The sequence below is a fragment of the Suncus etruscus genome, chromosome 11, assembly GCF_024139225.1.
Source record: "Suncus etruscus isolate mSunEtr1 chromosome 11, mSunEtr1.pri.cur, whole genome shotgun sequence".
NCBI classification, from domain to species: Eukaryota; Metazoa; Chordata; class Mammalia; order Eulipotyphla; family Soricidae; genus Suncus; species Suncus etruscus.
This window is the reverse complement of record NC_064858.1, coordinates 95,320,421-95,339,987: the sequence shown is the minus strand read 5'-3', so window position 1 is coordinate 95,339,987 and position 19,567 is coordinate 95,320,421. Positions and strand designations below refer to the sequence as shown.

The 19,567-nt window shown below is 38.3% G+C and overlaps 1 protein-coding gene across 1 annotated transcript; it reads left to right on the top strand.

Moving 5' to 3' along the window:
• The first annotated feature begins 1,965 nt into the window (after window positions 1–1,965).
• On the top strand, window positions 1,966–5,497 carry LLPH (LLP homolog, long-term synaptic facilitation factor). Its single transcript, XM_049782787.1, has 2 exons — window positions 1,966–2,172; window positions 5,151–5,497. The coding sequence occupies exons 1-2, from the start codon at window positions 1,968–1,970 to the stop codon at window positions 5,318–5,320; spliced, it is 375 nt and encodes a 124-aa protein (XP_049638744.1). The 5' UTR covers window positions 1,966–1,967; the 3' UTR covers window positions 5,321–5,497.
• Window positions 5,498–19,567: the final 14,070 nt, after the last annotated feature.

Sequence of the window (19,567 nt, the reverse complement as noted above, 5' to 3'; positions counted from 1 at the left end):
CCCACCGGCATCCCCACCAGGAGGACAGGAAGTGCGTCACTCCCTGCGTGCACCGCGCACCGGAAGCAGGAAGTGCCACCACGTCCGGTGGCGTGGGTATCCTGAGTGGCGTATGGTCTGAGTCTGTGAGATCTTTTTTTGGTATGTTCCTTACCTCCCTGGGCTGTGGGGACGAGGGACTTTTGGACTTGATCTCAGTGCTCCTAGAGCTCCTCTCCTGGTTCTTATGCAAGCATGCTTTTATGTCCTGGTGAGAGATGCAGGATCTTTCCCAGAACAAGGGGCTCCCTGTGGTCTTGATGGCTGTCATTGGGCCTCCCACGTTGTGTGCTCAAGGATTCTCTCCTGCTGATATGTCCAGCTCAGGTTACCCTTTGTCGCCCAAGGCTGCTTACCACGAGCCTTCTCTCCTTTCCCCTCGTAGAGCTTGACTTTTGTAGACAGGGGAACGTCTGAGGTTGAGGACTTACCCCCAAATCTTACTTCTCTGGTCATGCCTGTGTAACCTTCATTATCTTCCAAACGCTAGGCATTGGGGTATCCGACCTATAGAGCTGTGAAAGGGATTTATAAAGCAGGAGCACACACACATGATTGCCCACACACCATGCATTGAAATGACGTCTTTAACTCACTGTCCTTGCAGATTTTATTTCATTATCATTACTATTATTTATTGGTCTGGGGGCCATACGGGTGAGGCTTTGAGCTTACTCCTGGTTCTGGACTCGGGAATTATACCTGGCGGTGTAATAATATGGAATATCAGAGATGAAACCAGTGTCGGCCACTTACAAGGCAAACAAGTGCCCTACTAGCTATACTATCTTTCTCTGGCCCTGTTCCAGCCTTTTAATGTTTTTTTTTTTTAACCTACTCTGCTTGGATTTTTTCCTAGATGTAACTGAATGAAGTATGAAATGAAATTGAATTAAAAATTTAAAGTGGGAGAATCCAGGTCACAAATAATCTAGGTTTGAAATAGACATGTTGAAATTATTAATAAGTTCAACGAAAGGCTCTTGTTTTTGAAAGCACAAGCTAACCACTTTGGAAAGGATTTAGGACTGGGATGAAAGGAGGAAGAGAAAGCCAGAGTGGAAATGACAAGGAGAACCTAGATTAACTTGATGGGGTAGGTAATGAGCGAGGGGTTCAATAGATTTGGGAAAAATCCAAAGACATGTTAAAAGGCATTTATACGAACATTTTGTAATTTGCCATTTCATAACTGTAAAATGATGATACTTTGCATCAAGTGGTGAATTAAAATTAAAATGGCTAGATTGTGTTTGAAATCTCCAAAATCCTTTAGAATTTACTTATGGTTTGTCATTGATACAGGGCATTTGATTTGAGATTTATTGTGTTGTAGATAAGGGAAGTAGTTTTGAGATTGTTTATTAGAGACTATCATGCTGACCTTCACATAAGTTGATTGTGCCAATGTAAAAAATGGACAGTCACAGGATTTACTTTGCATGTGTTGCTGTTGGATAGAGAAGACTTTTTTTTTAATTTTATTTTTTAAGGACTTGCTTGTTTTGTTTTGTTTTGGGGCTACACCCTGTGATGCTCAGGGGTTACTCCTGGCTCTACGCTCAAAAATCTCTCCTGGCAGACTCAGGAGAACATATGGGATGCTGGGGATTGAACCCAGGTTTGTCCTGGGTCAGCCATGCAAGGCAAATGCCCTACCTCTGTGCTACCATTTTGGCCTCAACTTGCTATTATTTTTTAGGTAAATATTTTTGTTTTGGTTTGTTTGGTTGGTTTTTGGATTTTTAGACCACACCCAGCGCTCATCAGATTACTCCAGGCTCTGCGCTCAGAAATCGCTCCTGGTAGGCGCTAGGGATCAAACCTGGGTAGGCTGCATGCAAAGCAATAGCCCTACACACTGTGCTATCATTCAGCCCCTAAATATTTGTTTTTTAGCATATGCTTTTTAATCCTCCAGGTAAAAGATGGCTAAGAGCTTGCGGAGTAAGTGGAAAAGGAAAATGCGGGCTGAAAAAAGAAAAAAGAATGCCCCCAAAGAGCTCAGCAGACTTAAAAGTATTCTTAAAGTAGATACTGATGTTTTAATGAAAGATGTTCAAGAGATAGCAACTGTGGTGGTACCCCAAAGTTGCCAGATGACTGAAGGTGCAGTAGAAGATGAAATAAAAGGTGAGTTTATATACTTCTTTTTGAAAAGTTTCTGGATTCTTTCTTATTTTTTCTCCTTTCATTTTAGAAGTTTTTTTTCCTAATGTGTGATGATGACTCTTTAGGTGCTGCACTAAAGTGGTGAAATTTCTGGGAGAGTGAGGACTTACTGTTTTCTTGCAGAGTGTTAGATGGATCCTAGGAAATTTAATTGTGGGACATTTTGAATATCAGAAACCGATAGGTCTTTTTCTTTTATTATCCTCAGAGAGGAATGTTCTTATCTCTTTTGGGGGGAAATGTCTGACACACATTGTTTAGAATATTTCTAGAGCAAAATGTGGGAGTCTCCATTTAATGGTTACCTTTTTTCACAACATTGGTGTTTCTCCTTTTTTTTCCCCCTTCGCTTTATTTTTTTGTTGTTGTTTTTGGGGGGCTACACCCGCTTTGCTTGGGTTAATCCTGGCTCTGTGCTCAGCAGTTACTCTTGGCAGGCTCCAGGGACCATATGAGATGCCAGAGATTAAATCCAGGTTGGCCCTGTGCAAGGCAAACACCCTACCTGGCTGTGCTATCACTGAGGTCCCAATGTGTTTCCCCCTCTTTAAGCTATCCACACAATTAGAAAAAAAAATATATATATATAGGGGCTCATCTCTGGCAGTACTTGGATGCCATGGGCCACTTGGAATAGAGCTTTGCTCAAGCAGGTGGCCAGCAGTACTAGAGGCTCTATTAGAACCATCCCTCAAAGCCACCCAGTTTCTTAGGCCATTTCTAAAATACTGGTTGAGTGTATCCAAATTATCAGAAGAAACTATCCTGGTCATTATGCTGCTCTCTTATTTGTTTTTGACATGTTAACCAATGTGCTTTACTAGATTATAAATTAGACTATATTGTTTCTATGCTAAAAAAGCGTATTGTTTTGTCTTGTATCACAATGTATCAGATTTAGTTTAATATAGTTCTGGTACTTCTCTTAAAAATACCAGTTGTCTTAAGCTATAATTTGTTTTGGTTATTCTTCCCTTAGCAGAATGTTGTAAACTTAATGTGAGTGTGGGACATATTTGTAGTACTCCCCCAGAACTTAGAGACCATCTGAAAATAATAATACAATTGGTTATTAAATGGCTAAAATATACCAGGTACTATTGTAGTTACTTTAGAAATGGGTGAATATCAGAGAAATTATTTCCATCCTACTGGGATATACACTGTATTGGATGAAAGACAGAATAATGTCAGACAATAAATATCATGCAAGATTTATATCCTATTATAATGGCAGAGGTGGGACATTCTGACATAACCTCGTGCCATAACATGACCTCACTGCACTTCTTCACCTGTCTTCTGTTAATAAAGCTATTTTCTATGATTTTCTATGTGGAAAAAGAATAAGGATGTACCCAGGTCTTTGCTCATCTGTCTCAAGGTCACTTTATTAGATGTGACCAGTTATTTCTAATTTTTATTTTTATTTCTATGGTCCTATCCAGTAGAGGTTGTGGATACACATGTTACTGACTGCTATCTTACTTAATTCAAGAAAGATCTTATTTTGTTTGTTTTGTGGCCACACTTTGAGCTACTCAAGGCACCTTATTTGATGCCCTAAGTTGAACTCTAGTTGGCTGTATGCAAGGCAAGTACTATCTCTTTGGTCCAAATATGAAAATTAGTCTTTTAGGGACCAGAGAGATAGTTTAGTGGTAGGGCATTTGCCTTGTGTGCAGTTGATACAGACTGGTTTGATTCCCAGCATCCCATATGGTACCCCAAGCCTGCCAGGAGCGATTTCTGAGTGCATAGCTAGCAGTTAACCCTGAGCATTGCTGGGTGTGACCCCCCAAAAAATTTGGGGGTGGGGGTGGGAAATAGATAGGACATTTATAGGAATCACCATGGCATGGTACTTAAAACAGAAGAATAGGGCCAGAGAGGTAGCACAGCAGTAGGGCATTTGCCTTGTACACAGTAGGATCAGAACGGATGGTGGTTCAAATTCCAGCATCCCCTATGATCCCCCGTGCCTGCCAGGGGCGATTTCTGAGTGCAGAGCCAGAAGTAACCCCTGAGTGCTACTGCCGGAAAAAAAAAAATCTTTTAATTCACATGTGTTCCGAAACATACCCTTTTCCCTGGAGCCATAGTAGTAAGACAGTGAATAAGACAGTAAGACATCCTTGCACATGGCTAACCTGGTTGCAATTACCAGCACATTTTATGGTTCCCCATGCCCACCAGAGTGATCACTGAGCACAGGGCCAGGAGCAAGCAGTGAGCACTATTGGGTCTGACCCAAAATCAAAAAACTCCAGAATCATGCCCCTTTTTAATGAAGTAACTAAAGCCATATACCCAAAATGTTTCTTTTAGGCTTCCTATACCAAAAAACAAGTATGACATTCTTTGAACGTTTCTTAGTGACTTAATAGATTGCATCTGATTAAATATTTTCTCCTCATGACCCCCTTTCTCTCAGCAAATTGTGACCTAAGTATACAAATTTATTAAATAGATATATAATCAAGCATTTAATGATAATAAATCTTAAAGAAATTTTTCTTTAAAGGTAAGGTATTTTTCTGGCCCACATGTAACTGCATGTGGGGATATGTCCCAGTTTAAAAGCTGGAAATAGATGATACCCAATTATTTTTTTCTATTTTCATATTCCATTTTTTTAGGTACTATAATTTACAGAGCTTTTAAGAACAGGATTTCAGCAGTCAGTGTTCTTTTGCCAAGCACACAGCCAGCATTGGCATTCTACCACTATATGTATATGGCTGTAGGAATACTCAGCTGCAGGTGTGATACCATTGAGTGCTCTAGAAGGAATTTCTGGAGTGTTTGTTCATATTTAGGAAATAATGACTTTTTTTCTATTGTGCCTTTAGGTTATTTTCTAAATGTATTAATATGTCTTTATGACTGTTTTTTTTTTTCATTCATGACTGTTAATAGCATTTCTATTTTTCATTCAGATGATATGAAAATGGAGACTGAAATTAAGAGAAACAAAAAGACTCTTCTAGACCAGCATGGACAATACCCCATATGGATGAGCCAGAGGCAGAGGAAAAAACTGAAGGCAAAGCGAGAGAAAAAGAAAGGCAGAAGCAAAGCGAAAGCAGCTAAGGGTTTGGCCTGGTAGCCCTTTAAAAAATTGAAGAATGCAATATGGACAGTTTTTCAATAAATGTATAGTACATTGATTTCAGTTTCTACCAAATGTAAAGTCTTTCATTTTAACTTGATCTTTTTCTTCAATTCATAATTTCTCACATTTATTTTGGATGCTTCAATAAAAGATTTTCTTTGCTGAATGAAAGCTAATTGATTTTGTAATTGGATACTATCTAATGTACAAGGATTTTTAGATATCAAAATTCTATCAAGTATTAGCATGTAATTTTTTGTTCTTACTACGGATAAAACATGTTGGGGCCGGCACGGTGGCGCTAGAGATAAGGTGTCTGCCTTGCCAGCGCTAACCTAGCTGTTTGATCCCCCGGCATCCCATATGGTTCCCCAAGCCAGGAGCGACTTCTTAGCACGCCAGGAGTAACCCCTGAGCATCACCGGGTGTGGCCCAAAAATACCAAAACCAAAAAAAAAACCACATACTGACAGATTTGAGCTAACTCTGATTTTAAAACTTAGGTTATTTTAAAATAAAAAAAATCCCCCTCATTCACTGTCACTATGTACCATAAATGATGCAGTGAAAGATTTGTAATGCACTTTGGTCACAATAAAAATTAAAAAAATAATAATAAAAATAAAAAATAAAAACAAATCTTGTTTCAAGTTTGAAGAGATAGTATAGCAGGTAGGGCATTTGGCTGGTATGTGGCTGACCTAGGTTCAATCCCTGGCAAACCATATGGTCCCCTGATCCTGCCAGGAAAGATCTTGGCTCTTGGACTTGGAAGAGTATGAATTGTGTGTGTGTGTGTGTGTGTGTGTGTGTGTGTGTGTGTGTGTGTGTGTGGTTTTTGGGTCATACCCGGCAGTGCTCAGTGGTTATTCCTGGCTCCATGCTCAGAAATTGCTCCTGGCAGGCATGGGGGACCATATGGGACGCCGGGATTCAAACCGATGACCTTTTGCATAAAAGGCAAACGCCTTACCTCCATGCTATCTCTCCAGCCCCAAAGAGTATGAATTTTAAGGCACATGTGTAGTGTGCGACTGTAGCCATGACCCTGGTTTGAATTCTGGCACCACACTTGCTGGTCCCCCTACTCCCCAGCACCTCCAGGCATGATCCCTAAGTGCAACTAGGCACTAGAGTTTGTATCTTCCTCAAACCCCCATTGTGGATCCCATATATTTTCCAGAAATTTCTCTTATTTATATCCCCAAATAGCTGTAACAATGTATGTTCCTTAGACACAAGTTTTCTCAGTGCCTAGTAGGAATATAATTTTGTGGACATGTAATTTTGGAAAATACTAGTCACTTAAAGTTCACAAAAAGTATTAGTTCAGTATATTCTTTGGGGATGGGGAGACTACACCTGGCTGTGTTCAGGGGTAACTTGCCTGGATCTACACTCAGGAATAACTCCTGAAGGTGCACAGGTGACCATCTTCAATTCAGAGGATTAAACCTGAGTTGGCCACATGCAAGGCAAATGCCCTACTGCTGTACTATCACTACGGCCCCTTAGTATTTTTTTTTTCTTTTTCGGTTTTTGGGCCACACCCAGCGGCGCTCAAGGGTTACTCCTGGCTCTGACCTCAGAAATCACTCCTGGCAGGCTCGGGGGACCATCTGAGATGCCAGGGAGTAAACCCTGGGTCCACCCTGGGTTGGCTGTTTTGCAAGGCACACTCCCTACCACTACTGTGCTATTGCTGTGGTCCCCAAATTTCTCATGCCATCCAGTCAGGGAACCTTAGTATACCATACTTAAGTAAAGAAACCTGAAGTCAAATAAACTATTTCTGAAGTAAAGAGACCTATTTAACTTTGACTCTTTGAGATCAGTATTCTGAATAATAGAGTGCTACAAATTTCTGTTGAAAATCTTGTATTAAAATTTTTGTTAGTTTGTATGGTTATAGTCTACTAATTTTAACCACTTTTAATTTTTTGGGGGCCACACCCATTTGATGCTCAGGGGTTATTCCTGGCTAAGCGCTCAGAAATTGCCCATCTTGGGAGGACCATATGGGATGCTGGGGGATCGAACCACGGTCCTTCCTTGGCTAGCCCTTGCAAGGCAGGCACCTTGTCTTAGCGCCACCTCGCTGGCCCCACTTTTAATTTTTTTAAGTTAAGCCATTTAAACAGCATTTTCTCTGAAATGTCACTTTAATAACAGCAGATGTTCACTGTAACAACCATACTTATTGTATGTGCTCCTCATGTTGGCCATGACGTTTTTCTGGTGCTAAGGACTCAAGGAATAACTCAGGATTTGTTTTGTGTGGCACTATCTGTAAACTCAGGAGCTGGTTTACTTTAGAGGAAAACCAAGTTCAAAGTGCCATCTAGAGGCTGCAGGATAGTAGAGTGCATAGCATTGCACCCAGCCAGGGTTCTCTTCCTGCCTGTAGTCTTCCTAGTTTCCCTGGTGCAACCCTGAAGGCCACAGGACCCTTGGATGGACAGGTTTATCCCCTGTATCTTAGTGCCTTTGCTTTGAACTGCAGGCCACCTGACTTGAGTCACCTGTGGAGCCCTGAACACTGACTGGGACTCCACCCTTCACCCTTCAAAGTTCTATCTATAGAAAGTATAAGATCCTATAGGAATTATAATTTCACAGATAACTGCCACACAATTACAATAGGACAGTCTTATGGAGTTTTACTATAAGATTTGATACCTAGGGGCCGAAGCAGTGGCACAAGCGGTAGGGCATTTGCCTTACACCGGCTGACCTAAGACAGACCACAGTTTGATCCCCCAGAGTCCTGTAGGGTCCCCCAAGCCAGAAGCAATTTCTGAGCACATAGCCAGGAGTAACCCCTGAGTGTTTTGGGTGTGGCCCCCAAACAAAACAACAAAAAATTTGATACTTAAAAAAAACCTAAATATTTCTGTAATGGGCTTTTCAGCTTACTTAGTGGGTCGTTTTTAAACACTTGGAATAATTATCTCAGAAGAAGCTAATAAAAGTGAGTTGGAAAATAAATGTCACTCGTGATCTTTAATTTTTGCCTTTGGATATAGTTGTAATCAATAATAAGGAAATAAGTATATAATGTTTATGTGTGAAATAAAGTCACTAAAGATATCTGCTTATTGTTATAAGGAACAATAAACTGTTGATAGTATCAGCCTAAATATACCGGTTACTTATACTTTTTGATCCCCACTGTAAGAATTGTCTACATCAGAGGTCCTCAAACTCTTTTGTTTGTTTGTTTGTTTGTTTTTGGTCCACACCCGGTGATGTTCAGGCGTTACTCCTGGCTGTGTGCTCAGAAATCGCTTCTGGCTTGGGGGGCCATAGGCAACGCCAGGGGATTGAATTGTGGTTCATCCTAGGTCAGCCGCATGCTAGGCAAACGCCCTACCACTGTACCACCACTCTGGCCCCATGGAGTCTTCAAATTTTTTAAACAGAGCCCACTTCACTGTACCACAGACTTTTGGAGGCCTAGACTATAGTAAAACAAACAAACAAAAACACTACAGAATGGACCATGGTTCGAATCCCAGCATCCCATATGGTCCCCTGAGCCTGCCAGGAGCATCTGAGTGCGGAGCCAGGAGTAACCCCTGTGCACCACCAGGTGTGACCCAAAATCCACACACACAAACAAAACAACCAGCCAAACCAAAATAAATAAATAAATAAATAAATAAATAAATAAATAAATAACAACTACCAACAATAGTGTCCCGCAGGGGCCACAGTTTGAGAAACCCTGCCTGATTCGTGGAGTGTAGCACACATTCTAGACATGTGTACTGAGGGCCTGGGATGATTTAGCTGCTAAGCAGGACAGGCAGCTGTGGCAAAAGCACCCGCAGGCTGCATGTGACCCATGGATCATAGTTTGAGGATCCTGGTCTAGATTAGTAATGTTATATACTTGGCATTTAAATGTTGACAGCTTTGTTAAATGGGTGGATGTGCTTAGGGGTGAGATTTATTCAACAATCAGATATACTGCCATTGATCAACTGTTGACAGCTTTGTTAAATGTGGGGTGGATGTGCTTAGAGGTGAGATTTATTCAACAATCAGATTTACTGCCATTGATCAAATGTTGACAACTTTGTTAAATTTGGGATGGGCTTAGGGGTGAGATTTATTCAATGATCAGATTTACTGCCATTGATCATCAAACTCTTCTAAAATGTCAAAGAAACGTTAACTCTCCCCGAAGGGAGTATCCTGCTGATAATCAAATGTGACAAATAATACTACCAAAAGAGTAAACACCAGATCAGTCTCCCTGATGAATATTGATAGAAAATTCCTCAACAAAATCTTAGCAAACTGAATATAGAACATCAAAAAAAAATCATACATCATGATCAAGTGGGTAAAGATGAAAAAACCTTTGCAAAGTAATTAACATCATGTACCATATCAGTGAAAAAATAAAAATATATGAAAAAATAAAAAAATAAAAATACTATCTCAAGATAGTAAGATCTGTCTATAGCCCATAACTAATACTGCTCTGTTAAATGTTTTTAACTGGATTTTCAGAGACCACTGCCAGGGTTATGTGTTTACTTTTGTTGGGGGGAGGGAAGCTCTCCTGGCAGTGCTCATGGATTGCTTTGGTTTGACACTCAGGAATTACTTCTGGCTGTGCTCACAGGACCATATGGGATGCCAGGGATCATGGGATGCCAGGGTCTGCTGTGTGCAAGGCAAGCACCTTACTCTGTACTATCGCTCTATTTGCTATGTTCATATTTTCTGTGACTGATGTCCTTTTACTTGAGTCCTATGGGTTCAGGTTTTCATCTAGGGCTTCTCGAAGATTGGCAATCTTAAGTGGATCCTCATCAAAATTGTCCAGTAAAGATTTAACTTCAAAATTAACATAACTAAAAATATTAAGAAAATAAAATAGGAAAAAAAAATAAAAAAAAATAAAAAAAAATTTAAGAAAATCGGGCCGGAGAAATAGCATGGAGGTAGGTGTTTGCTTTGCATGCAGAACGATGGTGGTTCAAATCCCGGCATTGCATATGGTTCCCTGAGCCTGCCAGGAGTGATTTCTGAGCATAGAGCCAGGAGCAACCCCTGAGCGCTGCCAGGTGTGACCCAAAAACCAAAATAAATAAATAAATAAATAAAATTAAGAAAATCATTGTCAGAAAGTTTATTTGGAAAGCACATACTTAAGTATAATGACTAGAAAAGAATATTTTCTTGCCCAAGTATGTGAGTTGCTCCTCTTAAGTTCCTGTACTACATCTATAGCAAAATTCTTCCCTCCTTCAAATCATGAAGAAATTTTAAATTGGTGTTCTAAATTTAGTGCAGGGCTGGATCATTTCTTTGTTGCTTTATTTCTAAATACAAGTTGAGACCTATAGCATAGTTCTTTAATCTCTTAGATGATCATCTTTAAAATCTGTCATCTTTTTATTTGACTGATACTTACTGGAGAATTGCTATAGAACCACAAGATGGAGCTCAAGCCACGCTCTAAAATCTTTTTGGAATTAGATTGAGTGGATAATTCATATTAGGAATCGAATATATTTTCACTTTCTGTTTTTTTTTTTAAGAAATTATATTTAAAATTAAAATATGGAAGCAAAAGTTATTTCTTGTATTGCTTACTTTGATTTCGGGTCCAGTCTAAGTTACTTCATTTTTAACTTTCAAAGTAATGATCCATTTAATTCACCTAGGAGTCTTAGGAGTTTGGTATTAGTATTATCTTCCCTTTTATGCTTACTAATCTTAGCAGTCAAGGTTCAGTAGTTATTTGAATCACCTGTATTGGTGCTCTGGAAGTCATGTACCATTTGGAATTAAACTTGGCCTCGTATATCTCAGACTCTTCCTCCCCCAACATAGAATTCTTTTTTTTTTTTTTTAATTTGCCATTGTATAAGAACTCCATTGCTGTATATTTGTGCCAGATTTATAAGAAGAATTGGCAGAATTGGCATAAGGATCTCAGGCCAGGTTAAGGGCTACTGCTATTTCCAGGCAGCAAGGTAACTTCGTGCCTCCTAACAAAAACTAAAATTTTACATAATCTCATGCCAAAGTTTATTGTAGACCTTTTTATTTTGGGAAGGGAACCATATCTGGCAGTTTGGGCCGTACATAATATGTTCTCTCCCAGACAACCATGCCAAAGATTGAATCTGGGGCTCCAGATGCTTGCATGCATTCTAGCCCTTTGAGGCTTCTCCTTATCCCTCTACCCCTATTTTTCTCAACAGAAAAGTGCTTACTATGTTAAATGTTTTGCTTATACTACTTTATATAATCTGTAAAATCAGGCAACATGGTCAGTAACCTCCTACTCCCTATTTTCACTTGAGGAAATAGCTTTGGAAGGATAGGTTTTGCCACAAATCATGTAACTGAAGGAGTGAGCAAGATGAGAGTCTAAAAATGAATGCAGGAAGCTTCAGAGAAACAGACTGTCATTGAATCAGAACTTTCTATCTAAGATTTTGGGAGATGAACAGCAACCTCTGGAGTATTATTCTATCAAGCTTAGGTTGAAGGTGACTTGTATGGAATGCAACAAAGTGGATTGTATTGGCTGTATTTGCAATTTGACTCAAAACTACTGAAGACCTTTCCAACTAAGAAATGCAGGAAGATGTCATGTCTGAAATACATCATGATTATTAAGCTCTATATAATGTTCTGGCACATTTAATTACAAAGTTAAGTTTTATTAGGTAGACATAAAAACAGTAGACTCTTCAATTTGTTAATGTTATTAAATCTTCCACTTTATATATGGAAAAATGCCATAAACATCTGCCTTAACCAAGGAGTAGGGTTCAGTCCTTCACATTTTAACTTAAAGAATGGCATCATTTCATAATACATTAAGTTATTAATATGCTGAATGCATTTAATTTCTTAAAGCGATGACTTGTCTTGGCATTATGCTATCTTATGAAACACTTTCTCACTCTCACATTGTCTTTATAGTTTTCAATATTAGAAAAACCTTTAAATAGTCTTAGTTGGGTGTTGTGTATCAATGTACAGTAACTGCTAGTACATATGGTATTTCTGATCCATGTAATAAAGTACATTTGTCATGTATCTTGTGATCTGCATACCTTTCAGCTGTTACTTCATAAATCTGTTCCATCGGAGAGCTGCTTTGTACAGCAATGGTTGAAGCTGCTTTTAATAAACTAATATTTTGTGTCTTTTATATATAATCAACAGGGAATATTGTAGACTTGTGCCTCTGTGGAGAAATATTCCACGAAACTTCTTTTCTCTTGACAATAATAGGGAAAAAATAGCTTGGAAAAGTACAGATGTTCAAGAACATATGTTATTTCCCCCCAAAAAATCAGCTGAAGATCTTTTGTATTGCTCCAAGTTTTTCATTTTCCTTTTTAAACATGGTTTAGACTCAGGGGTCTCAAACTCAATTTACCTGGGGGCCGCAGGAGGCAAAGTCGGGGTGATCCTTGAGTGCAAAGTCAGTAGTAAGCCTTGAACCTTGCGGGGTGTGACCCAAACAACTAAAACAAAACAAAACATAAAAAGATTACTTTAGGGCAGGGCCACAAAATGTTGTACTCAGGGCCGCAAACGGCCCGGAGGCCGCGATTTTGAGACCCCTGGTTAGAGTAAAAACGGTTTAAGATATGTAATGTCAGGAAGGCAAAGTCACAAATGTCATTGAGAAACCAATATAAGGTGTTATCTGTCAAAGTTCTAACACAGTTCACCTTGCTTACACCAAAAGGCAGTATTCTTGAGCAGAGCTGTAGGCAGTTGGCCAAAGTTTGATCATTCCTACTTCTCTTGGAAGAAAATAGGTGGCCTGTTCTAGTCTTTGTTCTTCCTAAACTTCAAATTCATGTATCTTTTGCAAAAGCACTGACTTAATAGTTCAGGTAACCCGAGTAATTGCATAGGAACTGTCTTCCTTCAGCTGTTGCAATTTTTTAATGTGTCAATTCTATACCATCTGGAAAGCTGTTTATTGGTAATTCTAGGAAAATATTCCAGAGAATATTAAGAAAGAAAGGAAAGGTAGCTTAAGAAAAGGAAACTGCTTTAGGTAAAGTTGGTATGGACGTCCTTCTAAGCCTATGAATCTTTAAGAAGAGTTGCCATAAAGAGAATGGGAACCAGCTGTTTTGAATTCCACTGAGGAAAAGGGTTTTAACTATGGCAGAAGGGATTTGAGTTGAATGTAAAGAAGAACTTCCTGGATGTGAGTGATATGTAAAGCCAGGTATGGATTGAAAAGAGGCTGTTGAATGTTTTTGGAGGAAGAAAGAGAAGGGGACAGAGGAGGGGGGAAAACTTCACTTTTTGCTTAAATGGAATTATTCCCAATAGTTAGTAGTTCTTATTTTCTTCTCACACTTTCATTTCTTTGAAAGACCAGATCTGAAAAGCATATTTCAGTCATATTACAACTAAAGTGCCAGAGGACTTCCTTGATTTGGAGGTTCTTTTAGTGAAATTCTCAATTGAAAGGTTGACCAATAAGGAACCAAGAAATGGATTCATCCTTACTTTTCCACCTTTGTCATAAAAAACCAGGGTATTCACTAAGCTGATGGTATCAGGGAAGAATATCAGAGTTAGTAATTTCTGGAAAGGAAAGTGGTTGTTAGGTAGTAATCACCTGTTAGGGTAGACTGAAGGACCAGGAAATAAGTAGAGCTACCACAGTTGGACATGTGTCTGCTGAGTTATGTTTATCAGGAAATCTCTAGCAAGACCAAAAGGCTATGGGTTAAACCCAGTGCTTTAAATTTCAGAGTCAGAGGTTGAGAGTATAGCAAAATAGGCTCTTTTCTTTCTAGATGCCTCCAAATAGTCAGTGTGCTCTTTGGAACTCTTCTTTGCATCCTTCATTTTTCTTTGTCTTCCCAAGCCAGTTTTTATTGGTGGTTGGTAGGTTTTTGGTGTTTTTGGGCTCACACCTGGTGGTACTCAAGGGTTACTCTTGGCTTTGCATTCAGAAATTACTCCTGGCAGGCCTGGGGATCATATGGCCATATGAGATGCAGAGATTGAACCTAGGTCAGCTGCTTACAATGCAAACGCCCTACTCATCGTGCTATTGTGTAGGCCCCTTAAGTTGATTTTTCTTGCATATTGCTTTCATTTTGGTTTTTGGTTTTAGGAATCACACTGGGTGTATATATATATATATATATATATATATATATATATATATATATATATATATATATATATATATATATATATATATATATATATATATATATATATACTCGGGCTACTCCCTGGCTTGTTGTTCAGAGGTTTCTCTTGGTAGTGCTTGAGATCATATGGTATTAGGGGATTAAATATCTTGTTGTATATAATATTTAATAAACCAAGGGATTAAACTTGGGCATGTAAAGCATGCCTTAGCTCATTGAATATTTTTCCACTCCTCCCCCCCCTTTTTTTTGGTGTTCGAGCCACCTTAGCAGTGTTCAAGGGCTGCTACCAGTCATGCAGGGGGTTGGAGCTAGGAGATTCAAGCCTGAGATCTTCTGCATGCAAATCATGCAAACTAGCCCTTTGAACTATTGCCCTTGTTGTGTTTTTACATGTTGTTTTAAAATATTTTTAAACAGTACCTTAATTGAAATATTTTTTACTTCATAGGGGAAAATCGATCAAATTTAATTTTTAAGTCCTTTTGTTTATAAATAACCCTCAGTATTTTTTGTGGCTTTTTTCAAAAGTAACACTAGATTTTCTACATGTGTACAAAATTTATTATTTTGTCTTTCTCTATTTCTCCTTCACCTCCAAATGTCCGTCCTTCACTGGCCTCTGTGTGAATGATACTTTAATTTTTCCTGACTCAAATCACTATCTTCTTTCATATCAGACTTTCCACTCACCTTATTTTCTCTTTTCTCTCTTACCCTTTTCCTTTTTGTTTTGTTTTTGTGCCACACCTAGTGGTGCTCAGGGTTTACTCCTGGCTATGCACTCAGAAATTACTCCTGGCAGGCTCAGGGGATCATATGAGATGCCAGAAATTGAACCCAGGTTGGCTACATGCAAGGCAAGTTCTCTACCCACTGAACTATCACTCTGGTCCAGCTTTTACCTTTTTCTAACTTTAACACAGGGAAAAAACAGACTGGACAATAGGGGCAGGTAAATGGACAGTCACCTCAAGTCTTTTGTTCCTCACAGCAGAGTAGAATTGTTGTGGCAGAGACTCTTCTCTAATCTACAAAGCCTAAAATATGAATTTTTAATAGTTTGTTGACTTCCTTAAGCAAATTCTTTGGTATTTCTTTTTTCTTTTTTTTTTTTTTTTAATTTTTTTGTGGTTTTTGGGTCACACCTGGCAATGCTCAGGGGTTATTCCTGGCTCCAGGCTCAGAAATTGCTCCTGGCAGGCACGGGGGACCATATGGGACGACGGGATTCGAACCGATGACCTCCTGCATGGAAGGCAAACGCCTTACCTCCATGCTATCTCTCCGGCCCCTGGTATTTCTTAAAGTAAACTCTTTATTTGGAAATTCAGTTGAATTGTGATCAGTTTTTGAGCCCTATTCCAACCTAATGAAAATAAGTTTTAAGCTTGCCAGTCTACATGGTGCCCACCCATTTTCCAATTTAACTTCTGCAGTCAGTGTTTTCTTTTTTTTAATTTCCTTTTTTTTTTTTTTTTTTGTTTTTTGTTTTTTGGGCCACACCCAGCGATGCTCAGGGGTTACTCCTGGCTGTCTGCTCAGAAATAGCTCCTGGCAGGCACGGGGGGACCATATGGGACACCGGGATTCGAACCAACCACCTTTGGTCCTGATTGGCTGCTTGCAAGGCAAACACCACTGTGCTATCTCTCCGGGCCCAATTTCCTTTTTTTTTTTTTCCTTTTTTTTAATAAACTCATTCACACTGAACATAAAAGCAAGACAAGTGACATCAAAGTGTTTGTGTTGTGTTTATGTAATTCTCTACCTTTTCCTCTGACAAGGCTTCTTTTAATCTTTGGACCCAACCCAAACCAAATCAACACAACACCTCCATTGTAAAACTTTTAATACATTGAATAATTTCCCATTCTCACTTGCATTGCTGATTTTGTTTGCATTGCCCTGTCATGAGTGAAGATGATCACTTTCTCCTATGCCTGTTTTGGCCATATGTATTCCTTCTTTGGGAATGTACAAGTTTCATGGTGTTTTTCTACTGATAATAAGTTTGGAAACTAAGTTCCTTTCATCCTAAATTTTTTCTGTACAAATGGGGAAGTGGCTTTTGCTTAAATTTGGCTTATTGCCATGGAGGTATAATGTGTTTCATTAAGTTTATTTAACAACTATGACAAGTGATATCATTTTGAAATCTGGTTACCACATAAAGCATCATCTTTGTTTTTGAGAAACTAGTTACTGAGTCAGATTTTATAATACCAGTCTCAACTGGCACCTTAAATTGCTTTATTTTTCATAATAGTACCAATATAATTGCTTTATATTTTCAGTGCAGCTACACCATGGTGACTACCAGAGTACCAGGGTTTCTCCACTATTATCATCATCTCCTCTCCACCATCCTTTAGCATCCTCAGATTATACTCTATTAATCATATCTTAGAGATTATTTTCATTAGAGATCATCCAATCTCTTGCTTTTTTTTTTATATTTCACGTGTGAGTGTGATCATCTGGTATTCTCTTTTTCTTTCTGATTCACTTTAGTGTTACATTCTGCAATTCCATCCAATTTGTTGCAAACTGCAAGCTTTCATTCTTTCTCAGAGATGTCCAATAGTTTTCCATTGTGTGTATATAACATTATATCTTTTCCCATTATCTGTTATAGGGCACATAGGTGGTTTCCAGATCTTGGCTATCACAAATAGTGCACTGGTGAACATGGGTTTGTATGTATCTGTTCTTTCATAGTCAGGAGTAATTCCTGAATGCTGCCAGGTATGACTCAAAAACAAAAAACAAAAATTTAACTTGTATTTTTACAAATTTAAAATGTATAAAGTGTTGATTCTTCTTTTGTATCAGCTTGCAAATTTTTAGCAAATAATAATTCTTGACATTTTTTTCTTCTTTTATAAATTATTTGTTTGCTAAATGTAAGACTTCATTTCTTGGCAAAGTTTACTCCTCAGACTATGTAAAGAACTGTGCAGTGTTATTAAAGACTCGCATAATGCAGCTTCAACATTTTACACAATTTCATCAGCTCTTCTTTGCTTCTTAATGCTTGAGGATATTTTATAAGTTTTATCATATCTGGCTTAATGCTTATTATTCACTTATTAAACAGTAGAATTGTTTATCAAGGGTATGTGATTTTACTGAAATATGGTAAGGCATATGCAACCCTTTCTTGTCTAGTTTGGATGTTATTGAGAAGAGGTATGCTAATCTTTCTGTACCAAAAAATTTTAATTGCCTCAAATAAGATAAAGCCTTGCCTTTCTTATCATCATGAACCTTTGTTATATGTTCTCATAGTCTTGGGTGGAGAAATAGAATAGCATGTACAGTGTTTGCTTTGCATGCAGCCAACTCCAGTTTCATCCCTAGCACCAGATATGGTCTCCTGAGCCCTGCCAGGGAGTGATTCTTGAGTGAAGAGCCAGGAGTGAGCCCTGAGCCCTGCCAGACCCTCAAACAATGGTCTTATAATCTCGAAGACTTTAGTAGTTTCATTTGATAAAACTATTTATAGCAAATAAGGCACACTAATAAAATATTGCCAAAAGAATAAAGCCATCATTGAAATATTAAATATTAGATTTTCATAGGTTCAGCCATGATATTTTAAAAATTGTGTTTATCTTAATAGGTGTATATAATTATAAAGACATAAAACAATTTATATAATTGAAAAAAGTGAAATTTCTATTGTCAGAACCAACATATTTTTTGCAAGACTTGTGTTATTAGGAGCCAGAGTGATAACACAGTGGTGGGTGTTTGCCTTGCACGCTGTTGACCTGGGATGGACTCAGGTTCGATCCTCAGCATCCCATGTGATTCTCTGTGCCTGCCAATAGCGATTTCTGAGTGCAGAGCCAGGAATGACCCCTGAGTGCTGCTGAGTGTAGTCCAAAAACAAACAACAACAAAAAGTTGTGTTGTGAGAGTAGCCATCAGACATCAGTTATATGAAAGTTTTTAATTTTTTTTTTGTTTTGCCTGGGCCACACCTGATTGTACTCAGGGTTTACTCCTGACTCTGTGCTCTGGGATCACTCCTGGTGGAGTTTGGGGTGCCACTTGGAGTGCTGGGTATTGACCTCAGGTAGGCCATACTACTTTACTAGATCTCCAAATTCTATATAGTGGTTTTACTAATAATAACATGACAAAAACTAAAATACTCATGATAATAAACTGAAGTTCTTTGCTCATTATTAATCATATATTTTTGATATTAAATTGCCAAATATCAAACTAAATTTACCCTGAGATAAATTTTCAAAAATACATCAATATACAAATAAAAATTAATTAGTAGTTTTTACTTTAGTTTGCATTTATTTAAATAAGTGTTCCTTATTTGCTGGTTAACACAAATAATTAGATATAAATGTTAAAGGTTAACAGGGTTTTCTCTATTTTATTCCCTGATTTTCTTAATATTTTAATTAAAATGGCAAATATATTGACTTTAAATAGTAATTTAGCAACAAAGTACAGTGACAATTTTATCAAAGAAAAATATAATAGATATGTAAGACCTATAAAAATATATGTAAATTGCTGTTTTGTCAAAACAACGATCACATTGTTTTTATTGTTTCATTGGTTTAATCTGTAAAGATTAAAGGTATTGGCTATAACTTAAATTTTTTTTGTTTTTGTTTTTGTTTTTTGTTTTTTGGATCACACCTGGTGATGTTCAGGGGTTACTCCTAATTATGTACTCAGAAATCGCTCCTGGCTTGGGGGACCATATAGAATGCCGGGGATCAAACCGAGGTTCGTCCTAGGTTAGCGCATGAAAGACAAGCACCCTATCGCTTGTGCCACTGCTCAAGTCCTATAAATTAAAATTTTAAAATAATGGACTGAGAGGGAGATGGAGGACATCAGTGGTGGGAATATTGCACTGGTGAAGGTGGGGGGGGTTATTTTTTTTTAAATAACTAAAACCCAACTATAAACATGCTTGTAATCATGGTGCTTAAAGAAGAAAAAAAAAAAAAGATAAATAAATTCTTTGCATGCAGGAGTCCTGATTTGATCCCTGGCACCAAGTCATCTCCCTTGTACTACTGAA

Coding starts and splice junctions, on each gene's coding strand:
- LLPH (XM_049782787.1), top strand. CDS start 1,968: ATGGCTAAGAGCTTGCGGAGTAAGTGGAAAAGGAAAATGCGGGCTGAA. Junction 2,173..5,150: donor AGTAGAAGATGAAATAAAAG/GTGAGTTTATAT, acceptor TTTTTCATTCAG/ATGATATGAAAATGGAGACT.